The sequence below is a fragment of the Scophthalmus maximus genome, chromosome 20 (genome assembly GCF_022379125.1).
Source record: "Scophthalmus maximus strain ysfricsl-2021 chromosome 20, ASM2237912v1, whole genome shotgun sequence".
Taxonomy (NCBI): Eukaryota; Metazoa; Chordata; class Actinopteri; order Pleuronectiformes; family Scophthalmidae; genus Scophthalmus; species Scophthalmus maximus.
In genome coordinates, this window is record NC_061534.1 from 2,825,875 (window position 1) to 2,838,606 (window position 12,732).

General features: G+C 45.3%; 1 protein-coding gene across 4 annotated transcripts in view; it reads left to right on the plus strand.

The window, feature by feature from the left end:
* Positions 1-4,468: 4,468 nt before the first annotated feature.
* whrna (whirlin a) overlaps positions 4,469-12,732 on the plus strand; it is a 90,349-nt gene continuing 82,085 nt past the window's right edge. For 2 of the 4 annotated variants that reach the window (XM_047329554.1, XM_047329556.1), the window contains exons 1-2: positions 4,471-6,118; positions 6,771-6,839. In XM_047329554.1, the coding sequence (XP_047185510.1) occupies positions 5,336-6,118; positions 6,771-6,839 (852 nt within the window). In that variant the 5' untranslated portion in view covers positions 4,471-5,335. Of the gene's footprint in view, positions 6,119-6,770; positions 6,840-12,732 lie in introns of all 4 variants that reach the window. The other 2 variants (XM_047329555.1, XM_035608695.2) reach the window with 2 other exon arrangements.

The following is a 12,732-nucleotide window of genomic DNA, read 5'->3' on the forward strand; positions in this document are numbered from 1 at the left end:
ATGTAATTATGACTTAATCCTTATCAGTTAAATGTCACGCCGAGTCTCCTCCTTTCAGCCAGAGATTTACTCTCCAGTTGATCAATGAGCTCAGTGACTCGACGATGCTGCGACTCCACGTCTGAGGGTGTCGCCTGGTGCCCTGGAACCCCCTCGGGGGACGCGCGTGTCCCACGGGTGAGGGACACGCGCGTCTCTCATCACCACCTGAACGGACGGGATGGTGGACCAGGGCCGGTTCCCCTAGCAACAGATCCTCAGGTACGGACACAGGATGTACCACGTTTGGTTTCAGGGATCACGAACACTTCTGGACTCTGTGATCAAGTTCCTCAACTCACCCTGAGAAATAATGAAAGTGCAATCAATCACGTCATGTAAATCAATGCGACCTGCTTTTAGCTCTGACTTCTAACTTCCTTCCTCTGCGTATTTTTGGTGGTTTACAGTGGATTTGTCTGTCTCCCTCTGAACCATGTCAGTAAAGTCGTTGACTCTACGTCCAAGACGCTGAAATGCCCCAGAAATCCAACACCGACTAGATTTGTGTGAATCCTTTCGCCGGAGAACGATTTAAACACGACTGGATTCAGTTCTTTTTTTTCTTTTTCTTCAAACGCCCACTTGTTTAGATCTTAATTATCTCTCATTTGATGAAAACTGACGACTCTGCTGAGCTGGTGGTCACGCTGAGCAGCTACAGGTTCGCAGTGCAGCTGCCTTTCATTGTGCCTGTCGCTCACACACACACACACACACACACACATACGCGCGCAGTTGATCATCTCTCCATCAACACACCATGGGAGAATCCATCCCTCTCTTTGTACCTGCGACTGCATCCCTGGGGCGCTCGGCTGAGAGTGCTCCGCTCTTCAAACTGAGAACTGTTGATAGTCGCCATCATCATTTGCTCCGCGGACGTTCTGCAACAACTTCCGTTCTTTTCATTCCTCCTCCTCTCTTTATTCGTCTGTCAGAATGGTCGCTGTTACTACCACTTTCCATTCAGCGGTATGTCAGAGCTGAGCAGACTCGGCGTTTTCTCTGCATTGCACATTTCCGAAATCCTTTTTCTTACAACGATTCCTGGTTTTGATTAAAGGGGACAGTATTTGCAGTCGGGCCCCGAGGGTCTGGAATGATCTGCCAGAGGAGATCAGGTCGGCTGACTCTCTCTTTTTACGAAATACCTTTACCATGAGAGCCTTTCTCTGATTTGTCTGTCTTTTAACTTTTATAACAATTCTATTTCATTCAAATGTCCTTTTTGTTTTGAATAAGGACTTTTCTGAATTTGAAAAGTGCCCCATAAATGAAGATTATGTTATATATTGCGTTTCCACCGTCCCATGTACACAAGGCTGTAAGAGCAGATTATCATCATAATGCAATCGTTCATCTTGGTGAAAGGAGGGGGATTAGGTCTTATAAATACAGATATGTTGCTTTTTGTTGACGTCTCTGAGTTTACTCATTGTCGCTTTGAGTGGGGGAAAATTCTCAAGTCCTCAACAAAGAGAACCAAACACTATCTGTCTGGTTCCATACCACGAAACAAGAATTCTTTTTCTTTTCTGGGTGAAATGACCTTTTTTAAAAGCAAGTAATACAACAAACATTTGGCCGAAACTATAATGGGGCTGATAACAGCCTATTAAAGAAAACCCATAATGGCTGCAGGCTGCATTAGTTGCTATTGTGTCATTAAACATCAGTCTTAATAAAAGAACCATTAATAAGACCAAACTGATTTTTTTGTCCCGTACCCTGAAATGACTGCTTTCCCAGAGTTTGCCGTCATTCTTTCATTCTGAGAATCATAATTCTAAACATTACTGTTATTGTAGGCTGCAGCCTGTCATGACAACGAGACAGTCTTCCTGGCCAGAAACACTTTTTCAGCGATGCCGTTGGTTTGAGCATCGCTGAGCCCGCAGCCTCCCTGAGCGAACTTCCTGTCGGAGCCCGTTAAGATCTGAGTTAGCAGTGTTTATAAAAACCTTCCACTTTCTTAAGAGATTACACCAAACTTCTCTGCGCTGTCAGGCCTCGAGTGGGATTTCAAAAATAGTTATGAAGTTCATTAAGATCCTGCGAGTGTGAGCATTTCCATGGATTTCTTGTTTTGCATATTCTTTTCCTCCACAGAAGCACTCGTTACCCGCCTACGTGTGATTGTTGGACATAGATTTAATATGCGGCTCCAGGTCAGGGGTCAGAGGGCACCGTGCAGGTCCAGTCAACTTCTGCACCGCTAACCTCGGAAAGCATTTCTTTATGAAACTGGCTTTATGCACGCATGGGTTACTGTGATGTTGAAACAGGAAGAAGCCTTCCCTGCTTCCTCGCCACAAAATTTGGAAGGAAACTTATTTTCTTGAATACAATTATATGATATTGAATAGTCCTTGATTAGGACTAAGGACAGAGGATGTGAGGCGATGTGAAGAGGGAATGTGGTGACACAGCGAAGCGCTAGTTAGTCCTGACTTATTCTGTATCCATCTAGTATCTAGTAAAAATGTCAAACTCTTAGATTAAATTTCTTTCAGTAATTTGGACAAAAAAAAACAATTTCAAGATGTCGCTGTGGGTTCTGTTTACTTGTAACAAGCATTTATTCTTGTTTTTTCATGACAGTCCCATAAAAAAAAGAATCATTAATTGATTAACCTCCTCCTCTGCACCGACGCGTGCGCTTTCAGATGCTCTCGGAATTATCCCGGTTGCCGCTTTGCTGACGGTTCTGCTGTGTCACTTTCAGCGTGCCGAGTCAAAGTGCTGACTTTATCTGCGCTTTCAGCCAACTCTGCTCTAACCTCATTTGCTCCTCTGATGATCAGTGCATTCTCCGTCCTATTGATCCATTTCCCCAAGTCCATTGGCCTGTTTTTAAACCACAGTGATTACTTTGACACCAGCAATTTTATCAGGCAGCACACACTTGGTCACATTTTCAAATGAAAATTTACACAATGGTTCTTTTTCTGGGAGGCAGACCTGTCAGGCCTTTTTCAAATGCTTCACTTACTGGTTAATAATGCAAAGGGAATATTTGGCTTTTAGCGACTGCAGATTTTAAGGAAGGCTCGGCTCTGAATCGCTGCCAAAGTGCAGAGCCATTTGTCAACGCAGGGCTTCATTTGCAGTTGATATTGTCATTTTTTTGCACTTGTGACTGATTACACAGTCAAGTTAGTTCACCTCCCTTTGGCAAAGATTCAATTATGTCTAGAAAAAAGGAGGAAAAAAAATCAAGGACAAACGTACAAAACTAACGTGATACAACTTGTACAATGTGGGATTTAAAGATAAAAAAACAGCATTTAAATGATTCGGTACAAAAGAGTAAATCAAGGACAGTAAGTAAGTCGGGATGCAGAAGGCCAAAAAAAAAGCAATTAAAAGCTACCCAACCTCTTTCAAGTTTTCTTCTTCTTCTCTTTTATTGGATGGCTGTCAATTCCACATGATTTACGTGTCATTCTTTTTTTTTAACACGAATATTTGACCTTTTGAAAACTGCTCATAGGAGAATAATCATCTTTTTTATTTCATCACTGTAGCTTGTGTTCGTGCATGATTTTTGTCATTTGTGAACAGCAACACCAGTCTCTACGGTGTCAAATTAAAATATCCGCTGTCAATAGGGTCTATTGACTATACATTTTTTCAATTCCTTAAACAGATTTTGTTTTTATACTGCACCTCTTTTACTCTATCTATCTATCTATCTATCTATCTATATGTCTATGTCTAACTAGCTATCTAGCTAACTATGTAGCTATCTAGCTAGCTAGCTATATATTGAGCTACCTACATATCTATCTATCTATCTATATACAGTATATATATCAAGCTAACTAGCTAACTATATATTGAACCAACTTTTTACCTATATATCATGCTAACCAGCTAACTCTATGTTGAGCTAACTATCTACCTATATATCAAGCTAACTATCTACCTATATATTGAGCTAACTATCTACCTATATATCTAGCTAGGAAATACAGTCAATTTTGTAAAACAAAGCTGAGGAATATCAACTTGGGCTACATTGTGATAGATATTGAAAAATAATAGGACAAATATCAAGTAAATAAAGGCCTAGTTCCATGAAACATATTTAAGCAGGATACGTTAGTATATAACTCCAGATCATTGTTAGATATGGGACATGCAGCAGTAGCTTCATATGGGACATAACAGTGTCTTTAAAAGTTGGGGATACAAATTCAATTTTTTTTTTTTTTTACATAATCTATATATCTATCTCTGTATACATCTAGATGTCCCTGTCTCTCTCCCCCCCATATATCTATATATAAATATATAGATATATATATTTATATATCTATATATTTTACTCTTCCCAATCTATGTTTAGTAACAAGTGGTCACGGTCCAAGGCGTGTGATTGGCCGCCTGCTGCCGCGTCACTTCCGGGCGGAGGACGCTGCGAGGTGAGCGAGCCGCCGGTCGCCAGTCTGCTCCCGGTCTCCGTGGTAACCGACGTGCGGGAAGTGGAGACGACGGATAATACAAGAAAAACAACAACAACAACAACAACAACAACAAGGACGAACTGGACTTAACCTTTTATTTTTATTCCTATGAACTTGACGTCGTTTGGAACTATAGAAAGAAACAAACCGTGACCGGAGAGGGATTTGAAACGAACTCCTCCTCGCGACGCTGGGAAGGAAAACAACTTTTCACCTCTTCTTTCTTTCTTCTTCTTCGTTTTCTTCGTCGAGGAAATAGTTTCTTCTTCTTCTAATGTTGAATTGTCAACACAGGCAGGTTCGAGTACAGGTCCCAGTCCCCCGTGTGTGCGGAGCTGCTGTCGGCGGACACCCGACACCCGACCTCCTCCTGGGAGAGTCAGCCCGCAGCTCACGACACATGGCCCCGCTCCGTCCTGCGGCTGCTCGTCGCTAAGCTCCGGCGGAGCGGGACGACGACGACGACGCTCCTCCGCGCAGCTTTGACGCACAGCGTGCGTAAATGTGGAGTTTGCAGAATCCAATCAGGGGCCGCTGATATTCCACATTAATGGTAAGTTGCTAATTGATTTGTGTCGCCGGTGGAAATTTTGGATTATAGTTGGGACTCAATTGTCCGGTTGCAAGTCCCCCCCCCCCCCCGGAGATAACCAGCGGAGCAGCATGGATACGGGCGGAGTGCGCGTCCTCCAGCGGTCGTGAGATGCCGAGGAGCGCCGCCGGTGATGTGAACCCGAGCCCCGCAGGATAATGTCCGCTCTCTAACCCCGCACCCCGCCGGTGGCACCACCAGCAGCAGCAGCAGCAGCAGCAGCAGCAGCAGCATGAGCAGCACCGACCTGGAGCGCATGTCGCTCAGCTCCTCGGCCAACTCGGTGGCGTCCAGCGCGCGGACACTGTCGGCCAACGTGCGCAAGCTGCACAACGCGCTCAACCTGCTGCTCGACGACGTGGAGCGCGAGCAGTTCATCCACTGCCTCAACGTGTACCACTCCAAGCGCAACGTGTACGACCTGGTGCAGACGCTCAACGTCATCCTCAACGCGCCCGGCAAGCGGCAACTCCTGCCCCTGCTGCGGCTCGTCATCCCGCGCTCGGACCAGCTGCTCTTCGAGCAGTACACGTCGGAGGGCCTCTACCTGAAGTCGGACGCGGTCGCGAGCAACGGCAGCAGCAGCGCCGGGACCCCGCCGCCGGGCGACTTCCCCGGCGCCAGCCCGACCCCGACTCCCCCTCCCCATCCTCATCCTCCTCCTCCGGGGCGCTCGTCGCCCAGCAACCCGGCCGAGTTCCAGGTGGCGCTGCGCGGCTCGCCGGACAGCTTCAGCACCAGCAGCGACGGGACGGCGCCGCTGGTGCCGCTGCTCGGCCGGAACTTCATCCACGAGCCGCCGGGCGAGCTGCGCCACGTCGCCATGAAGCGGCACAAGAGCAACGAGGGCCTCGGCTTCAGCATCCGCGGCGGCTCGGAGCACGGGGTCGGCATCTACGTGTCGCTGGTGGAGCCCGGCAGCCTGGCGGAGGCGCAGGGGCTGCGCATCGGCGACCAGATCATGAAAGTCAACGACAAAGTCTTCGACAAAGTCACGCACGCGGACGCAGTGAAGGTAAGAAGTTTCTTTTTCTTTTAAAACTCAGTGGGCTGGCACGGATGGCAAAGTCAAGGGGAGTGTGTGTGTGTGTGTGTGTGTGTGTGTGTGTGTGTGTTTCTCACTGTGTGTGTGTGTGTGTGTATGTCTATGTGTGTGTGTGTGTGTTGTTCTCACTGTGTGTGTGTGTGTGTGTGTGTGTGTGTGACTGACTGTGTGTGTGTATGTGTCTCTGTCTGTCTGTGTGAGTGTGTGTGTGCGTGCATGTGCGTGTGTCTTTGTGTGTGTGTGTGTGTGTGTCTGTGTGTGTGTGTGTGTGTGTCTGTGTGTTTGTGTGTCTGTGTGTTTGTGTGTCTGTGTGTGTCTGTGTGTGTGTGTGTGTGTCTGTGTGTGTGTCTCTGTGTGTGTCTCTGTGTGTGTTTGTGTGTGTCTGTGTGTGTGTGTGTGTGTGTGTGTCTGTTTGGCTCCTCTTGTGTATAATAAGTTGCTGCCTCATATTATTAATAATATTTGGCATCCCTGTCGGAAAAATTGAGCTAACAAGCTACAATATGTGAAGGGGATCAATGCTGTTGGCTGCCTCCTTTTGACCAGCGTGCAGGTAACTGGACACCTACCAGGCAGCTGGTAACCATGGAGCTGGGTGTGTGTGTGTGTGTGTGTGTGACAGGGCTATAAACTTATGGAATCAAGCCCTGGAACTGTACTCTTCAGCCCCTCTGCACCAGTGTTACTGCCGGTGAGTGTAAATGAAGCCCATTAGCAGATGAGGTGATAAAAAAGGAGCATGTCTGATTTGTGTACAGTGGAGATTGATTTGGACGGAGGGGCCTCGACAAGGTCCGGGAAGTGAATGTGAGCTGAAAATTAATCTTAGTGATTTCTTCCCCACCTGACCGATGCTGTCGGCTATATATATACACACACACACACACACACACAAACACACACACATATATATCCCAGGGTTTCATAGTTCTTTAATAAGGTCAATTAAGTCAACTGTTAAGGAGCTGGAAAAAAAGTTCTCTCTTGAATAACCTCACTGAAACTTTGATATATGAGACGAAATATGGATCTGCACTGTGACTAATCCTCTACCCGGGCATTTACATCAGGAGAAGACATATTTATCAGTTTAAATAAGGAAGTGAAACTAATCATCAAAGTTGGCAGATATCTATGAGCTTCCTGTTGTGAATATCAGTCATTGTAGTTGAAAGGTCGGTGGTTCGTTCCCGCTGACGTGGATTATAGTTCAATTATTAAATCCTTTCTAACCTTCTCTGATCTTGGGAAAAGATTTTATCCTCTTCCTGTGTGGACGTCTGCAATTCACTTCATGCAGAGTTCGGCTAATAAGGCGATCTCCTACCTTCAGTAAATCCAAACTACCCCCTCTATAGGCCTGAGAACGTGTTCCTACTTGGATCATCTACGAATCTGTTCTGCTCTTTTTGCCCAGTTGGTCCCCTCTTCATGACAAAGTCCTGTTACCGTGTTAGCTCACTTACCTTTTTGTTTTTTCTAGACTCTGTGTTCTCGTTTTGTCTTGGCGGTTTCTTCTACATCTGCTCCTCAGCCTGACTCGTCTCAACCAGGCAGCAGAACATTAATGCGCCTCGTCGTCGTCAAACTGCGGCCGTCGGCTGGAATACTGATGAGGGAATAAGCCATCCACATCTTTGCCAATCAATTTTTACTCCACATTTTTAAAGTTGTCTTATCTGCGGAGAGAAAAGTCAATCGATCCCTGCCACTGTATGATTGGAGCGAATCCTTTCACAGAAATGTCTCTGTAATATTATATTCCCTCCTTTTTATTCGTTCCCACTTTTGGAAATCCAGTTTCCTGGTTGTTTTGCCTTCCATGATAAATCCGTATATGTCTATAACTATATGTGAACGAGTTACACTGCTATCAGGGGCCACGTGGCCCTCTGCTGTTATTAGGCTGACGGGGGACGGGCGGTCTGCCAACTGGAGACAAGCCTTTTCTGAGATAAAGTCCCGCAGGAGGTCATTAATGCATGAGTTCAGCTATTTTTATGCCTTCCAGGTTTTGGCCTAAATGTTATTACTGGCTTTTAGAAAATGTAATCTCTTAACCAATTTAAAACTCTGCCAGGCCGATTAATGAAGCCGCCATTATAAACTCATGTGTGGTCTCTCCGACAGAACCTACAGAGTGTGGGTTTGTTTTATGTTCTGTTGCAGATATCAAATTAAGTCTTCTATATTTCTATCTGATACCATCACAATGAAGGTTTGAATAGTTCACGATGTTATACAACCCTGTTTTTCCCACGTCGGGGAGATTATTGAAGTATTGATTGATTTTAAAAGCACTTTGTGTTTGGAAAAACACAATCAGTAATTCCCTTTCCGTAGACGTCAAACCCTAAAACACAGTGAATAAACATGAACTTCTTTTTACAGAAAAATTATAGAAATTGTACTTTTTGAATACATTTCATCTCTGCCATAATTTTTCTTCATTATAGTTTTTTACATGGCACAATCTATACTTTGCTGTTGGAATTTACAGTCATTTAAAAAAAAAAAGAACATTATTTTTTCCATCCAAGTGTGAAACCGGCTCACTGACTCCGAGCTTCAGGCTCATCTGACAGATGAGACGTCACCTCTCTGAATAAGCCGCTGTCTGGACTCTGCTGATGAATCCAGCTGTGACAGCACAGTCCCATCTGATCCCAGCTCCTCACCTCAAACTGAAACCTGCTCCCTCGGAGTCTCCAACTTTCAAAGCTCCACTAATCTCAGTTAAACATTTTTTTTTAATAAGTTAAATGAGAGAAATGATCACGTAACGCCAAAGCTTTTTATTTGTTTCATGGAAGTTTCTCTGCTCTGAAGTCCGGACATTTCCAATGAACTTTCCCAAAATTGTCCAAAAGATGTTGCTGTAGCCTTTTCCCGCGCATTTTCCAGCCAACCCCACCCCGAGTAGAATATCCAGAAAGGGTTTGCGTGAGCCCAGAAGGAAAAACGCCAAAAATGGTTCCCGACGTCCGAGTGGGAGGCGCTCTACTCAGGCCTGGATGTTCTGGAAATGTTCCCGCTGTTGTGAACGCGCCTGACTCGGGTCGGGACAATCTCCCGCTGCCGTTCGTCATATGTGAACGTCAAACTCGGGGAAACATGTCCAGACCCAATTTCCCAGAGTTCATGTCTGGAAACTGCGTATGATTCTGAGTCCAGCCCTTCTCTCCGTTACCTGGTTTCATCCAAGTAGCTCTGGGGAAATAAAACCCCAACCACTGTACACTACATGAGTGGAAGATCTATCAGCTAAAGAGACCAGATACTTTTCTCAGGAGTCGAAATACACCTAAGAGGAGAGTGAATATTGGATTCTGCTCGGTGAGTAATGTTTTTTTTATCAAAGACGTTGGCAGAATGAACATTTTGTAGCTGAAATTGCCCAAAAAAAGGATGAATGCAGTTGTAGCACACAACTCGATCGGATCCTTTCGAGTCTGTCAGCAGTTTTCCCCTGAAAGTCACTGATGTTCACCACACACACACACACACACACACACACACACACACACACACACACACACACACACACACCCACTGATGTTTACCACACAACCAAGTCTTTGAAACATTTTTTGTGTCCAGCACGTTACTCATTCACACTGCGTGTGTTCCTCTGCCTGTAGACTCAATCTGCTCCACTCACGCAGCAAACCAGTGTTTCCTGATGAATTCAGCGTTTGCTCTCCAAAGGCGGCAGATTGTTGTTTGGCTCCGGGGGGATGAGTCGAGGGGCTCACAGCTGCATTTCACTCCGTCTCCTGATTCTCCTCGTTCCCTAATAGTCTGCCACTGGCCCCTGGATCCCCGGAGGCAGTGCCAAGGTTAGCTTATACCCAGTCAGCGTTCAGAGCGCTTCTTTAGTCATCGTCTCTGTGACACGCCGGACAGTCAGTAGACGTGACGGGGTAGTGGGAGACGGACATACATCTTGGTGTTGTTCTGGGAGCCAGAGCCCCCGAACATGAACATGACGAGCAGTCGTACTGTACCCTGCCGTCAGCCAGAGGCCGCTCTGTCTATCGGACTGTTTCATCTGATTGGTTCCAACTCTGGGGGAGTGTGAGAGACGAAGGCTGCACGGCGGAGTGGAGCCTCAGAGACGGAGGACAAGGTGGAGTGACCTTCTTGGTCCATCGGTGGTTTTAAGAAATACAAAATTTGGCTGTCTTTTGGGACGGTTGGTACAATGACCACATAGTAGAGCTGCAACAATCGACTGCTAAATTAATCGCCAACTGTTTTGATAAGGTTTAAGTCGTTTTGTAATGAAAAGAAAAGTCAAAACTCTCTGATTTCACCATCTTAAATGTGAATATTTTCGGCGTTCGTTGCTCCTCTGTGACCGTAGACTGAATATCTTTTATTTGTGGACAAAATAAAACAACATCTTGGGGTTTGGGAAACACTATCGACATTTTATGGACCAGACAACTCTAAGAGAAAAGAATCCATAATGAAAATAATCTTGTTGCAGTCGTAAAAAAAACCATGACTCTAGAATCCCCGACCTGCACTTCTGCCATCAGGCACTGACGTGCAAAGTCTTGGCCACGGAGGAAATGGGAGCCGAGTGGCCTGGAGCAGATCTGCTAATGGTCGGTGTGTGGATTAGATGGTGGGAGGCAGATAGGAATCTCATTAAACTGGAAAAAGGACAGATAGTAATTGATTCGTAGCTTGGAGATGGTTCTGTAATTGTGTCTTGTTTGGTGTCATCAATCCGCTGAACTACGAACAGAAGACAACCGCGTTCGATCCAAAGTGCAGGCAGCTCCCATAATCCTCTGATGTTGAAAATTCTCATTTCATTCGTTCACTTATCTCTTTCCTCACTCCCGTTCGAATAGCGTCACATCTTGTGGAGAGAAGTCCTCTTTCAAAGTTTCCCAGAGCTCGCTCCCTCCCGTTCCGTCTTACTGCTCTTATCTGCAGCAATGTCTGGGGCTGTGCTACTGTCAGCGTCACCTTCTTTGGCTTCCACATCTTCCTCTGACGTCTTCAGTGCAGAAATGGACGAGGGACCGAATCATTTTCTTTTGAAGTTGCTGAAGAACGGCTCGGCTGCCGAACAATGGCAACAGTCGGGGGGAAATCAGTCTGACAGCTACAAGAGCCTGACGGGCAGAAAGTGTGAGTCGTCTATTTCCTCAAAAATATCCTTTTTCCAAAAAACAGGTGCTGGAAAATTGGGTTGGGTTGGATGGATGGATCGAGCGTTTTGGGGACTCTTGGCTTTTTCACTGGCGAACTGCTTCCTGAGATGCATCACATCTGGGAGCGTTGCCGCTGTAGCTTATTAATAAGCACAGCAGTTGAGCAGCGAGGGATAAATGAGGTCCAGCACCTTTAGGCCTGACCTCCGGGCTCCTGTTTATACTCTGGCGTTGACGTATATCTAATAAGAATGAGCAGAACATTCGACGGAGTCTCCTATTAGGTTTCTTCGGGAGGCTGATTGTTGCCTAAAGCTTCCCCCTCGGAGGTTCGACTACACCACCGCAAAAGACAATACTTTACTAAATGTAACCGGCTCGTTTATTGGCCTCTTTCTGTCCCGGTTCCATTTTATTTTCCAGTCTCTGGAAGCTCTGTGGTTTTTACATAAACACTTACGCAGGGTTTTAAATGACTGTTTATATCACACAAGGCTCATTTCGGTGAATGTGTGCACCCATAGAAATAATTTATGCGTACAAGTGCTCCCTCTGACTGACTGCAGTCGCTGCTAGAAGACGTCACCTCGTGTCCTATAGGGAATGAATCTCATTGCAGTGTTTTGAATGAGCTGCAGAAAGAAAGATTTGTGGGGTTATGCAACCTCATCGGTATTTTAGGAGCCTGACCGATATTATTGGCCAACTGATTTGAGCCTTTAAATGTGCATATATAGTTACATTTTATGTGTGATAAGTGTTTGTTATAAGTTCTATGTATTTTGTTGTAATTGTATTTTCAATATATAGTTATTTATGATTCAGTTCATGGTTAAACTAAAATAGCAAACCTCAATTACATGTCTTTGTCATGAAGGTTTGATAACATTTTAGAAATCGTTGACAGATTTAAAAAATATATATCGGCCAATGTATCGGGAATCTTGTCCTCCCAAATATCGATATTGGCATCGGCCCACAAAAATCCATGTCGGTCGGGCTCTAATTTGTACATAATGGAGATGTAGTCCTACATAAATGAGTTTTGTTTTAGTTATTAGTTAAAGTTCTGTTTGGTTTTCCATCTGGAATAAATGAACAGTGTTGTTGGTGGTGCAATATCAAAAACAAGCGTTATTTCGTTAATATAACATATTCTATAATAAACTGGGGCTATTAAAACGCAGAATTTTATATTGGGGCAACAGCTGTCTGTAACGGAGAGGAGCAGATTGAAGTGTTGGACCAGCTGGAAAACTGATTAAATAAAGTGCGGACTCGCGGGTGCCACTTGAGGAACTACCCTTGCGTTGCCCTTGAGCAAGACACTTTGCACCTAACAGGCCCCACCCGCTTGTACTGGCCAGATTCCAGTTGGTTTATGAAACAAGTCATGGCTGACGTTTTGGAGGA